The 14,824-nt window shown below is 40.1% G+C and overlaps 2 protein-coding genes and 1 long non-coding RNA gene across 5 annotated transcripts in view; 2 read left to right on the forward strand and 1 right to left on the reverse strand.

Annotated features, from left to right (window-relative positions):
* LOC119176152 (queuosine 5'-phosphate N-glycosylase/hydrolase) overlaps nt 1-3,754 on the forward strand; it is a 53,852-nt gene extending 50,098 nt beyond the window's left edge. The window contains exon 9 of one of the 2 annotated variants that reach the window (XR_005110433.2): nt 3,373-3,635. Coding sequence is in view for 1 of the 2 variants with exons in the window: in XM_037427300.2 (XP_037283197.2) it covers nt 3,373-3,519 (147 nt within the window). In the remaining variant the exon portion in view is untranslated. Of the gene's footprint in view, nt 1-3,372 lie in introns of both variants that reach the window. The other variant, XM_037427300.2, reaches the window with a different exon arrangement.
* The window catches only part of LOC119176153 (uncharacterized), a 58,556-nt gene extending 46,191 nt beyond the window's left edge, over nt 1-12,365 (reverse strand). The window contains exon 1 of the long non-coding RNA XR_005110434.2: nt 12,232-12,365. This is a non-coding gene — a long non-coding RNA (uncharacterized LOC119176153). The remainder of the gene's footprint in view (nt 1-12,231) is intronic.
* LOC119176154 (protein BANP) overlaps nt 3,898-14,824 on the forward strand; it is a 71,815-nt gene continuing 60,888 nt past the window's right edge. For both annotated transcript variants that reach the window (XM_037427302.2, XM_075877201.1), the window contains exon 1: nt 3,898-14,818. In XM_037427302.2, the coding sequence (XP_037283199.2) occupies nt 14,715-14,818 (104 nt within the window). In that variant the 5' untranslated portion in view covers nt 3,898-14,714. The remainder of the gene's footprint in view (nt 14,819-14,824) is intronic.

The raw sequence follows: 14,824 nt of genomic DNA on the forward strand, positions 1-14,824 counted from the left end.
TTAGAGGCTCTGCTCTGACAGTCTACCAGTGCACTGGAAACAGGCATCGAGTTAACTTGCCCTAGGTCGAGCCATTTGTCAGACAGACGTTCATTTCTCGTCATTCACATTCCAAAGCACAATCAGTTCACTTTCCAAATAACTTCCAAAGCACAATTCATTTCAATTTGTTCAGCTGGTGCTGATTCATCCATGAGAGCAGCATTCAGAATGTTGAGCGATCTGATGCACCCTGAAACACAGCACTTGATCTAATATCGACATCTACAACTTACATTCTCAGACATATCTCACTTTTGTTAACTGTACACACAAAGAACAAAGGACATGCAGTGTGCTCACCAATCTTCATTGCAAAATCCCATCATGACAGTCAGTCATGACTTGGAATGGCTATCCAGAATGGCATTACATGGTTATTGGTGGTCATCAGCTAGTTTGTTATACTACAGTGGCAGATTTCACTTATATATGGCTGCCAGTTTAAGAACACACTATTTTAAATGAACATTTTGGAATACCAATTTAGATACCCAAGCTGATTATTTACCTATGCTTCAGAAAGTGAAATGCGTAATTTGAAAGTTTTCAACCGAAAGAGAAGAAACAATGTGAAAATATGCAATAACTGTACAAAACAAATGTGCAGAGAAAATCTTCACATGATATAGGCACATCTCCTTGGTGTGAAAATGACTCGAGGAATTATATCTAAGCACTCAGTACACTCCTTTTGTCATCGCCAAAAGGTCCTGGTAAGAACCTTTTCAGCATGAAGTGTTGTCCTAGGAAAGCTATTGAAAAGACATTTCTGGGACAAACCAGCTTGTGTTGTTTTCGGGGGCATATCAAGGGTGTTGAGAAAAATATGTGAGGATGATTGTATTATTTGAGGATGACTTTGGGACATCGAGTGTTGTTTGGGATAGGACACAGCACTTTCAGTCCTTCTGAGTGATATTGTATTTAGTTTCCAGGAAGTTCTTTTATTGCTCAGTTGCTATATTTCCCTCCACTTATTGCATTATCTGGGGGATGTGCAGCTGTATTACATACAATGTATGGTCAGTGAAATCCATTTTCTTTTTCATAAGCATTTTAGGTGCATGTGTAGTGGCTTAACTTCATGCACTGATTTTTAATTTTTACTTGCACAAACTCATTTAGTACACTAAGCTTAATTTTTATCTTATCAATTTTCATTTGGGGGTGGAAATGCTATATGTATAGTTTCATATAATGTTCAAGTTTTTTTTTTATATTGCTTGAAAAGTTGTGGTGTGGCTGTTATATAAGAGCATGACTTCCTCTCCTTGGCTGGACTCCTCTTTACAGATGTTGGTTGTAGCCTACGAGGGTGGTCTGAAAACTTCTCAGCCTCAATAAGAGCCACGTGAGCTAAAACTTGCAGCACTCATGTGCACGTTTATTCAAGTCTCTGCAAGTCTCAGATGAAACGCCATCTAGTGCCGACTAGCCGTGCGGCTTTGATAGTTGATCACAGTGGGTGTAGTATGAAGCACTGTAACGCATGGAGAAGCTTGAGTTTCGTGTCGTGAGAAAGTTCTTTGTAAAAGAAGGTTTATTTTCAAATGAAATTCACCAAAGGTTTGTTAGTTTAGAAGCAAGATTCACCTTCACACTCCACAGTCAAGAAATGGGCTTCTGAGTTTAAGTGGGAGAGAGAGAGCATTGAAGATCAACCGCGCGAATGGTACCCAAAAAGTGAAACAACTCCCGAATTGATTGACCTTGTGCACGATATGGTTTTAAAGACAGGAGAGTGAAGTTGCACGAAATTGCTGAGATTGTTGGCATCTCAGTGGAACATGTAGGCAACATTTTGCACAACGAACTGCACATGAAGAAGCTCTGTGCAAGATGGATGCCGCGCGTCCTTTACTCCTGAACAAAAATACAACTGCATGATGATGTCACAGCATGCCTTGGAGCTGTATAACAAAAATTCAGTGGACTTCTTGTGCAGATTCATCATTACACACTGGAATCTAAACAATAATCACAGCAGTGGACTGAAGCCGGGTGCTCTGTACCAAAGAAAGCCTAGTCAGTTTCCTTCACAGGAAAGGTGATAGCCTCTGTTTTTCGGGACGCTAAATGCATTCTGCTTGTGGATTATATTGAAGAGGGTAAAACAACAACTAGGGAGTATTATTCTGACCTTTTAACTCAATTGGAGCAGAAAATTCATGAGAAAATACTAGGTTTGCAGAAGAAGAAAATTATCTTGCACCGGTGTACAAAGGACATCTTGCAATGACAAAATGCATGATTTGAAGAACGAATTGTTGGAGCACCCACCCTTTTCTCCTGACTTGGCCGTATTGGACAACCACCTGTTCGCAAATTTCAAAACCTTTCTTGGTGGGCTACATTTTTCATCAAATGAAGCGATTGCTGCTGTGGCTGAGTACTTTTCAGAATTTTCACAAATTGATGTTAAAGATGGAATCTTGCCTCTGGAACATCGATGCACCAAGTGTGTAGAGCTGAGAAGAGACTATGTTAAAAAATAAAAATAATTTTGAATGTCCAAAATGCTTTTTTCTGCATCAGGTAGAGAACTTTTCAGACCACCCTTGTACGTACTTGTACATTGGTGCATATCAAAGTTTTTGTTAAGGTAGGGGAGTGCCTGAATGAGTTGGTGGTCAATAATGATGATAAGACAGTTATTTACTATAATTAGTTGTAATGATGAATTCTTTCACATTGAAGTGAACATTGTAGCGGCACTGTAAGAGCTGAAAAGAATTGCTTCTTGAATTTGTCACATGCCATATGCTGGCGCTGTACAAATTACAGTGTTCATAGAATGTGACATAAAAATTTACTGGCATGTGCAATTGTTCGAGATAGCCATGTCGTGGCTCTACAAATTTGGTCACTAAAGGTAATGATAGCTCTGGTGTAAGATTTTAAGTCGCATTGATACAAAACAAAACGTATCAAAACGCAACTGTGACTGCATTTCGTGCTCTTTTTTACATGTGAATGTTAAAACTTTGGCTTATCTGCCGATGAAGTGCCAAAGTATGTAATTGTTTTTATAGTTATCTATTCAATGTTTGGAGTACACTTACCTGAATGGAACTTCTATAAATGCTACTTGTATAAGTGCAAGTATTTGCAGTGCTTTGTGCTGTGTGCTGAAGTTTTCTTTGTGTTGGCTTTTGCATCTTGAACTTGGTTAACAGCACAGCATTAGAGACATAGGCACTAGGAAGGTTTGAACACAAGGAAGTTTTGTTTCTGCTTTCATTGTCTTTATTTCTAGTGTTGCACTGTTAATCGAGTTCCAGATGAATCCCAACTAACTGGCTTAACTTGCCATCTTACTGTCTTTTGCAGCTTGTTCGAGAGGAATTGAGAAAAAATATGCCATCTGAGAACATCAACTCAATACTGGTTGACTACTGTCTTTGGGACTACCGCAGGCAACATGCCAAGGAAATTGAGCATATACCTTACCACCGTGTTCGGTGCATCTACTATTGAACTTAAGAAGGAATCATGATTATGACTGCAGTTTCTAGGACTTCCACAGGCAGGCTAAGTTTGTGTATGGGGCTGTGTGGTGGATTTAGCAGTAAAATTGATGGTTTGGCACTTTATTGGCATGTCAACAACTTTCCATGTGTGTGTTTTTCCCTGAGTGTCTTTGTATAAATTGTACACTATTGTGTGGACCACATTTGACACTAGGACATTAAAAAAATTTTAATTGTGTTCACCATGTGATTTTGTTAATAGGTTGTGGTGACATGATTAATTGATTATAATTTCATGGCTTTGTATCATCATCAGCCCAACTACGCCCACTGCAGGACAGACCTCTCCAATGTTGAGCCAATCAAGTCGGTCCTGTGCTTGCTGCTGTCACTTTATACTCACAAACTTCCTAATCTCATCTACCCACCTAACTTTCCATCTCCCTTTCACCTGCTTGCCTCCAAGTTTCTGCTCCGTAGGTAAGCACCGGCAAGATGCAGCTGTTATATACCTTCCTCTTGAGGGATAGTGGCAATCTACCAGTTATAATCTGAGAATGCTTGCCGAATGTGCTCCACCCCATTTTTATTCTTCTAGTTACTTCAATCTCGTGGTTCGGCTCCGCAGTTACTTTTAAGACCTACCTTTCTGCTCTTCTTGTCTAATTCAGTAATCATGAATTGCAATTTGTCCCCTGAGTTACTCAGCAATGCAATGGCATCAGCGAAGTGCAGGTTGTTAAGGTACTCTCCATTAACTCGTTTTCCTAACTCTTCCCATTCTAGGCCTCTGAAAACGTCTTGTGAGCACGAAAAAATGGCACAGTGACGTAGTGGTTAGACCATCAGCCTTGCGTGCAAGTGGTTCATGGTTTTAATCTTGGTACCGCGCCATTCCTTAAAGCTTTATATAGTGCTGTGTACATTTTATGCATTAGGCACAGCTGGAGCCCACGAAAACTGGTTTGCTTTTGTGTGGCCACTTGGAGAGAGAGTGCTCACCACTTACCCCTCATATGAATGAGATGTTAACTGTTTCCTGCACACACACTCACATGCATGCACACACACATGCATCTTGCTTGTCTGTACTCTTACTTTCTGTCACATGCTTGTATGTTGGTGCTAATTGCACATTTCAATTGCACATCTAATTGAAACTACTACACCAAGGCCAGTCAGAAAAGTTTTAAGGGAACTAGCTATTAGCTCTCTGTATTTAACTTTCTATCTCAAATATTGTGCATGCAGCTTATTCAATGTTTTTTATGAGAATTCACAGCTTACAGAATGAAAATGTTGGCAACATTCTTAGTATTTGTAGCAAAACAGGCTTGTCCCAGTACTTTAAAGATTGGTTGAAATAATTCAACATAAGTTTTATTTGGATTATACACAACTGTGAGCTCAGATGAATGGCAAGACTAAGAACAGTCTCAAGCAGTGGAAAATGGCACCAAAAATAGAATAGAGGCACGGTAAATATTGCTACGGGGCACCACACTTCTCCTCGTAACAATATTTACAGAAATGTGTCAAACCACTGTGGCATAGTATATCATATACCAACTTGGACGATGTAATGAAAGTCACAATGCTAAAATGACTAAGGAATGTTGTTTTTTCTAAATACTTTCTCTGCCTGAGAAAAGTCTGACTCCATATCGAAAAGGTCTCTCACTGCATTTAGCATTTTTAATGCACAGAAATGCTCATCCTCAGCACTTATATTTAGCCACACAATACGTTCCCTGATATGTAATTAAATGCACATACAAATGCCTGAAATCTATTAAATACTTCTCATGCCTGGCATAATACAAATACAACTACTTGTATTTGGGGCGGTCATGGCATCGAATTCCGGCCGCGGCAGCCGCATTTTCAATGATGGCGAAAATTCTTGAGGCCCGTGTGCTTAGATTTATGTGCATGTTAAAGAACACCAGATAATCGAAATTTCTCGAGCCCTCTACTGTGGCGTCTTTCAAAAGCACATGGTGGTTTTGGGACGTTAATTGTATTACTTACTACTGAGTGTGCAGCTGCACATATTGCTTTATGGATGTGCAGCCGTATATCACTGGTTCGCAAGATGAGGAGTTATAGTGTAGTGGGCTCTATGCAACTTTACTTACTTTCCACTTGAATTCACATTTAGAATTACTTGTAATCACATCCCGTATATTTTCCTTGGCATCATTGTCTGTTATTTCTCATTAATGTTGTCACTAACAATGAAAATGAGCCCTTAAATTTACACTTCTTTCCTTTACTTTCATGAGGCATTCTAGGAGAGTTTAATATTGCCAATTTTATCCACACAGACATTCTTTTTCTCTTGGCATGGTTGAGATGTCCACTTTGTAGTGAAGCCTGGTAAGTGAATGAGAAGATGATAAAAATGAGGCATATTCGGGCTATCATGGTCTACTCTTGAAGGAGAAGCTCAAGCCTCCTCGAAGTTTTTCCATGGGTCTTGCAGTTTACAAAGGCAAGTTGCAGTTTTTCTCAGAAAGGCATCAGTGAGACAAGCCTCAGCTTACCCGCCGAACAAATTGTGTGCCTCAGGAGCTTTGTACACAAACACCCGATGACATAATTAACAATTCAGTCTTCCACTCGTGCAATTGTTGCACATGGTCAAACACATCTTCACACACTAGTTTCTCGTCAACCAAGCCATCAAGTTTTTGCTTTGGCTCCTAAAGTTTAGTTTCCTGGTCAGAATCAACTTAAAATGCTGATGGAAAATATAAGAGTGTAAGTAAATGAGATTCATTTATATTCTGGACTTCCCAGTTTCCGGATTTAGTTGGCTTGATTAGGCTATATATGACAAGCATGTTGTACAGCTGAAGGAAGGTTTGCACCAATGGATGTTCATTCTGACCACCTGCTTAGTGAATTATTTCAAAGAGCCTTTTGATGACATCCTGATTAAACTTCTGGTTTTCACAAGTCCCAAGGTAATATTTTTAAAGTTCAATTGCAAAGAGGGTTTCCACATGCAATCTTCTACCAGCTGAATCCTTCGGAAAGTTCTCGCGGTATATTCTGCCAGTGACAAGCTCCCTCTTCCATCTGTTCATTAAATGCAGAGAGGATGCTATCACCCTCAGTTGTTTACTGCCTAGATTCAGGCTCTCTTTTTGTATAATTTCGGTGGAAGAAGAGGACGAAACGTTATTCAGATAAAAAACATTGTGGCAGTTATGGTTGAGCCCTTAGTTCAGGCCTCCGCTGCATGAGTGGTTTGCTGGGCTGGACCTGGTCAAAAAGAGCTATTTGGCTGTGCTTTCCCTTGTCTACAAGCCATGCCTCCGACTACCTGTTAAACATGTAGAGCTTAGTGGTGTGTAGGCTGTCTGTACATGTGGGTCTTCCGTGCACTCCCATGTTATGTAGTTGAATGTTGGCATGCCTGAACACCATGGAGAGGTTTCCCTGTTTTTCTAAATCTAGTTAGATATATTTTACCTAGTCTCATGTTTTCTAGACTAGAGTGGCTTTCACATGGCTGGAAAAATTGCTTTACTATTGCTGCAGAAAACAAAGTTAACTTTGTTTTCCACAGCAATTGTAGCACAATTTTTTCCAGTCATGAAAAGCCAACTAGCCCAACACCTCACTTTGCTAATGTGGCTTTCGCAGTTTCTAGACCATAGTGGCTCTCACATTTTCTAGACCTGGCACCCCTCCGCTTGAGTAATAATCGAGACCTTTAGTGACACCCCTGCTGAAGACTTGTTTGGCCTATTTAACTTTTTTTTTGTGTGTGTGTTCGATGGGTGCAGATGAGAAAGTGTAGTTTTCAACACCCCCTGCGGTAGTAAGGAAGTTTGCCGTCTTCAACGAACAACATGTCGTAGGGCGCCCAAATTTCATGGCCCTCATTAGTCTACAACACCTGTTTCAGCAGGTAATTCCTCATACATTTGACTAGGTGTGGGCCATCAAAAAAACACAAACACTGCATTTATTTTTTTATTTATTTACACTTACACTTACAATGCCTACATCGCCGTAAGGCATTGCGTAAAGGAGGTACACATATCCCGCCGCGGTGGTCTAGTGGTTAAAATACTCGGCTGCTGACCCGCAGGTCGCGGGTTCGAATCCCTGCTGCGGCGGCTGCATTTCCGATGAAGGCGGAAATGTTGTAGGCCCGTGTGCTCAGATTTGGGCGCACGTTAAAGAACCCCAGGTGGTCGAAATTTCCGGAGCCCTCCACTACGGCGTCTCTCATAATCATGTAATGGTTTTGGGACATTAAACCCCACATATCAATCAAAGGAGGTACACATGAGTAATTTCACTTCATAGTTTGCAATTGATACAATAGATACAATAAATACAACAACACTTTAGATATTTTAAAAGAAAAAACACGAATAATGGTGAGTGACGCGAATTACAAACAACGTCACAGTTATGCATTTGTAAACACCCACACGCTTCGAGACAACAAACAATTCTTAGTGGCAGTGATATTGTAGGCGTTGTTACAAGGAAGAAAAAAAGGATTCATTATCAGTTTCATTGATGATATCATCCGGTAGACGGTTCCATTCCTGTATTGTTTTTACGAAAAAAGAACTACCAATAAAGTGGGTTTTGTTGTGGTATTCTAATATTTTTCGTGAATGGTCTCGTTGATTTGAGATGTATGTTGGTGTGAACAGATAATGTCATTTCCATTGTAATAAATACAATGAAGAAATTTAAGCAGCAGTCTCTGTCTCCTTACCACCAGTGGCTCCCATTTCAATGTTTGTTTCATTTCTGTGATGCTTGCAAAGCAATTATAGTTATTGCTATAGTCTGGCTATAGTCTGGCTATAGTCTGGCTGTAGTCTGGCTGCTCGGTTTGGAACTTTTTTTAGTGTGTCAATCAAGTATTGCTGATGGGGATCCCATATTACACTAGCATAATTTAGAATAGGTCTCACATACACGAGATAAAGGGTTTGTTTCACGGTCTGTGAAGCTTGCTTAAAATTTCTGCGTACGAAGTTTAGCATCCGGCCTGCCTTTGTCAGGGTTATATCAATGTGTTTATTCCACTTGAAATTGTCAGAAAAATAGACACCCAAATACTCATAATAGGATTCATTGCTAATTATTGAGTTTTTATTTCATATGTTGTGTCTAGTTTACAAATACAGTTGGTGAATGATACACAGCAACATTTACGGGCGTTTAGACTCATTTTCCATTTCTGACACCACACTGATATTCGGCACAGATCATGCTGCAGAATGTCAGCATCCTTGTGCAATTTAATCTCTCTAAACACTACACAATCATCTGCAAATAACTTATTGGGGAGGTAATATCGACGATGCTATTAATATAAATCAGGAAAACCAAAGGTCCTAATATGTTCCCCTGTGGTACACCGGACGTAACGGTTACCGCAGATGATTTGAGCCTACGAATGTCGCCATTAAACCAAGGTTTTTGTTTTGTTCTTTAGTATTCTGTTTGGTACATGAGCTTCAACTACGTTAAGTAGCTTATCACGAAAAGAGAACCACAGCGCTAAAGAGCAACGACTTTCTGCCAAAAGCAACAATGTTAAGTAATACATCTCTAATTCTGCAGAAACAGAATCATAGTTGCCATGTTCATTCAGAAAAATTTGTCGGGGTACTGCCTGTGCTACTTGACAGTATTTTATGTTTCATTCTGCCACAATGGCCTTAAGGTCACTTATACCAGGAATCACCGATGCAGTGGAAACAATATTTGGGTCACTACATAAGATTAAATCTAGGATGGCGTCATGTCTCGTTGGAACATTCACATATTGACAAAAACCAAGCATTCTCAAGAATTCACCAAACAAAGTATACACTGAAGACCTGTTCTGTGTACCATTGGTCATCCAGTCAAAATCTGGCAGATTGAAATCTCCATTCAGGAGTACACTGTCTGTACCATCTCAGAAAGCAGTGTCATTGGAGTATCACCACTGTCTGGGGACGGTAGAAACAACCTAACACAACAGTATTTCCCTTCGGTAAGAAAATGCGGCACCTAACTATTTCGGAGGAATTATGGAAAGAAATTTCCTCGCTAGTCTGCTCGTTTGCAACAAGAATAAATACGCTGCCATGGCGATTTCTATCTTTTTTATAAGTAGTGAAGCCATGTGGGAAGATCTCAGTATCAGGTATCGCACTGTCCAGCCAAGATTCTGTACCCATAATAAATTTTGCTTGAGTAGTCGCCACAAGGGACACAAACAGGTCAACTTTATTATTAATACTTTGACAGTTCACAAGAAGCAGAGGTATATGCCTGCATGTGTTGGAAGTATCGATTCTCCCGCTTCTGTAATGACTGACGTCACGTCGGTCGGCTTCTTGAGATCTCGCATGTGCATGAAGGGGGATGGGTTTGTTCATTTCAATGTGCCGCACGAACGCCTTTTTGTTATAACAAGCTTATCATAGTTAAGGTGCACTCTGCATCCTTTGCTATCTCTCTTTTTCCTCGCATAATTCCAAAGAAGCTGTGGTTTTTTGCGAACAGCATGACTGAAACCTTCGGATACACTTAAAGAAGTGTTCTTAAATTTGTAAGCATTATGCATAACACTTTCCCTGGCTTTTCACCTTGAGAAGGTTGCCACGATAGGCTTAATGCACCCCTCTGTGAAGGCCCCCAGCTGGCAAGCTCGTTCAATCGCAATGAAACTAAGCTTGAGCATGTTACTGCAAATATCTTCAATAGGGCTCTCAGAATTTTCTCGTGTTTCTTTGCGCTCATTGTCCAGAGATTAGACAAATTAGTGTTTCGTGCACATTAGTGATCAACGTAGAGACAACTGTTTATGCATACCCCGTATAGGGCTCTATCACACACAATGGCATCAACGAACGCTCATGCACTCTCGAGCAACCGAATAGCTTTCACTAGTAGTTGTTAGAAAACTGTTCTTCTTGTCAGTACTTAGCTTGCGGAGACTCTGAGTGGCTAGGATTGGCTGTTACGGAATGCATGAAATGTGGACACCGGTCCGTAATCTACAAATTTATTTGAAGAGCTTGCCACTTCACCAGAGTCCGCAAACACTGGATATGTCATTGTTTTAGCGTTTCCCCAAAACTCTTTCCTTATTTGAATTTCGTCGAATACCGAGATGGCATGAAGTTGAGCTAGACTTTTGGCTATCATTTTCTTGAAGGCTGCAAAGAAACAGTCAAATCCAAATTTGTTCTGCACCATTGACGGATACTTCCGTGCTGTGGTCACACAAGGCTTCAACAAGATCTCATTATCTCTCAGAAATAAGTTACCGGATGGGCGAATGCAGGCACATGAAAATCCAGTGCTCAGTGTACCATCTTTTCTTTTAGCTTCACCATCTGGCAGCTTAGGCATATTCCTGAATTAATTCCACCTGAGATAAAGGCAGCTTCAGTACCTCCAGTTTTTTTCATGGAGTGCTTAATTAAGTAGATGTTCTTTTCATCTTTACTTGGGCCTGCTTCAGCTCTTCACTGAGGACTTCCACATGTTTCATCAAGCATTCCTTAGGTCTTTTTGATGCATTCCTTTCTGTGGAAACGAAGCACGCTGTCGCCATTTGGTACAGATTTGAAGCGAAAATGTTAGTCGCTCTGGTTCCATTTTTGCACTTGGTCACCCTCTTCTGGTGAATCTGAAGTGTGTCAGACAGACTTCTATCACTTGCATGTGCTGATTATTTGTGGACAAAAAGAAAGCACTTTTTGTATCGCCATTGATCAAATGTATTGACAGATGCACTCTTGGGATATGCCAGTGGATACACTCTCATGTATTCCACAGATAGACATCTCATGTGAACATTACGGAAACATTTTGGCATGTTCGATTGTGCCTATGTCATTCTTGAAACTCATCCATGTGTATGCACGTTCTCATCACAAGTGCAGCATCTGCATGTTCTGGTTAATGTCAACAACCTTTGTTGCGGCCAAGTGTTTTCTTTCTTTCTGCCACACTGATGGCTCATGTGGTCATTGCATAAAACTTTGGGCTTGTGCTCCACGCCATCTTCATAAAAGGGATGTTTCTTATCTCGTCCATATCCTGCCTGTGATAGAAGGATACGGACGGAAGAACCACTGGGATGGAAGAACCACAGGCTCTGGCACCTGAAACAGTTTGTTAAAAACTTGTCGCCACAGTTGACTAATTAGCTTCTGAAGCGTCAGCTTTGAGGGGGGGCTACATCGGAGTTTGAATATTGTCCACAATCATGGTCACTGTCAATGAGATCATTGGCTTCTTGAATGCTCTTGGCCCGATCATTATGATGAACATCCTTTTGCATAGGAATCTAAGAAGGCTGTCTAACAGCTGGTCTCTTCCAATGTTTTGTTTGCTTGGAGAGGATTGCCAGACAACTGTGAATGATCAATGCCTCACTGCTGCGTTGTCACTCAAACATGCTAATTGTGCAGTATTTACAAAAATCTTGCTATTGTACCCTGCATTTCAGGTCTTTCAGACAAAACCAGGCCTGAAATGTCTCTCGCAGGCATAATCTGGCACTTGAAGGATCTCATACTTTCATAGAATAGCATGCCTCCAAAGTTGCAGGCGAACTTCATCTTTTGGGACCACAAATAACGAAAACATTTGCTTGCATAACTTGCAGCTGGTGTTACTATGTGGTTTAAAGCACCTTTTTCCTATTATTAAAAGACGTGTCCTGACTCACCACTGATGATAACCAACGTGAGGGAGGCAAAACCATGGCCTGCAGTGCACAGCTGGCATTTGTCAGGAGGCATGTGAATCACCATCATTTACTCAGCATGCCCCTTGTGCTGGGAGACCTGCACATTCAGCCACCTTCCCCGTCTTATAGCGTGGTACTGGGTTTCAAGAAAGAAAAGGGTTGTGGTGTTTCGAAGTGATTGAGATTACCAATGTACACACTGGTAACGGTCGTAATAGTATAATGATTATGGTGTTTGAATGCTGACCTGCAGGTCACAGGATAGAATTCCGGCTGTTGGAAACCACATTTTGATGGAGGCAAAATGCTAGAGGCCCTTGTGATTAGATTTGCATGTTACTTAAAAATACCTTGATCGTTGAAATTTCTGGAGCTCTTCTCTACAGCGTCCCTTATAATCATACTATAGTTTTCTGATGCCAAGTTCCAACAATCAGTTTTAAAAATGTACTTATGACAACGTGTGCGGCGCACTGCGCTTGTGAACGGATGCCTACAGCAATTATTCTCAGCCACGGGTGTGTCGGGGACCCCTTGTGGACTAATGGAAGTGATGGGGGACCCTTTGCAGCGAAGGAGAGGGAGGGGGAGTACGTAGGTAAGTTAACACGACTGGAGCATGAAACAGGTGCCTTTTGTTGCTACCAAAAACGCTACCAAAAACATGAAAAAAATGTGCCACATCACTTCATTTTGGACAGTTCATCAGTACGTAGCACATTCTCGTTTAAACATAGTGTCATATGTAAAAAAAATGTAAAGAAAGGAGATGAGGGTTTCGCGGACCTTAGGAATGGCTCTGCAGACCCCTATTTGAGAACCAATGGCCTACAGTAAACATTGCAAAAGGATTATCTTTCGTTTAGTTTTTTTTTCTTTCTTACATTCTTTTTTTTTTTGCAATCATCTTCACCAATTCAGTGAAATACTTTTTGGCAATCATCCTCACCAATTCAGTGAAATACCAGTTGTGAAAATGAACCTCACGCAACAATATTTCAGTTTTTTAAAAGCTGTACATAATTTTAAAAATGATTTTTGTTATGAGGAATTGGATTGTAAATATAAAAAGAATGCATTGTCATACTTACTAGAATAGCCAATTTACTGAATGGTTCTGCTGATCAAGAAATAGTGGGTTTGATGCTCAGCTGCCACAACTGCACATATTAAAAGCAGCATATAAATAGCATGTGTTCAAGTGCAATTATAAGCAATCCTGGATGGACAAATAATTTCTTCAGACTGTCAGACTGGTTTTGGGATACAACAAAAACCTGATTAATTGTATTGACTAGGGTGACCTCGGTAATATAGTCTACCACTGCCATATTTTTGTAATAGTGTGTGGACTTTTTCTATAACAATGCAGGAACAGAAAGGAATTTGCTGGGGTTACTAATGTGTATTCTGCCATAGTATGTGCATGACTGATTAGTCTGTGAATTCAGTATACAGATGTATCTTTTTGGCTGATTTCTAATGTCAATCTGTTTTGTTCATGTTGTTCATGTTCAGATATATCATAGCCATGTTGTTTTTCCTTAACACGCATTGTACTCATTAAAAGCACTTCTTTTAACTTGTTATTCTTGCTGCATATAGTAGTGTGGCTGTTGTTCTGAAGGGTATGTTTCTGTACTAAATCTAAATAAAATGTTTTATTATACTGGCATAAAACAATACATTCAATTCGCATCACTCTTTCAAAAGTGATATCGGCTATGTGCATACAAAATGCGTGATGCACACTTGATACCTCGAAAATACCAATTTATACTTCAAAATCCGTCTTTGCAATGAACCTAGCATGTGTGAGAAATATTTTCCAATAAATTGCTTGAGAAAGCTTGAGTCGTGATCATTAAGTTAACACATTGGAAACTTGCATAGCATGTGTTTAATCTTTATGATTGTGAATGCTGATGTTAATGTGATGTAAACACAATGTAATAAAAAAAAATGTAACTGCTAAGCTATGGCATTGCATTAATGTGACAAGCATTTGCTCATATGAAAAAGCATTGCAGTCGTTTTTATAATTAATAAGTTTTGTTATCGGTGGTGAATTTACAGTGTTTAATGTTGGTTGAATTTGGAAGTACGAAGTGTAGTTAATTTATGAGCTACTCATGATACTCCTGTAGGATCCTGAACACTAGCACCTGATTTGTCTTTAGTTAAATTCTTAAAAAAAAAATGCTTGCATCGCATAAGGCCAAGTGCTTTAAAGTCGTTGACGCACGCTCTTTTTCTTCAATTTGTATGAGAACTTGGCGGGCAGTTAAGTCCTGTCTTGAAGCCCGACCCTGCACCTAGAGTTGCGTTCTGTAACTGCATCTTTGGGCAACGCCAGTTTCGGTTTCGAAATTCGTGCATGGTTTATTAGAAAGTATAATTTGAAGTACCAGAAGGCTACTCGCAGTTCTAATTTATAAAATTTAAAGTTTAACTTCTTACTCATGCAAAGCTTATTTATTGAAAACGTAAAACTGGGTGTTGTGACGTCATTCTTACTCGTCTCGAATTCGGCGAGAAGAGACGCCATTATCGCGATATCGAGAAGGTACGT

This window comes from Rhipicephalus microplus, chromosome X (genome assembly GCF_043290135.1).
Source record: "Rhipicephalus microplus isolate Deutch F79 chromosome X, USDA_Rmic, whole genome shotgun sequence".
Lineage (NCBI taxonomy): Eukaryota > Metazoa > Arthropoda > Arachnida > Ixodida > Ixodidae > Rhipicephalus > Rhipicephalus microplus.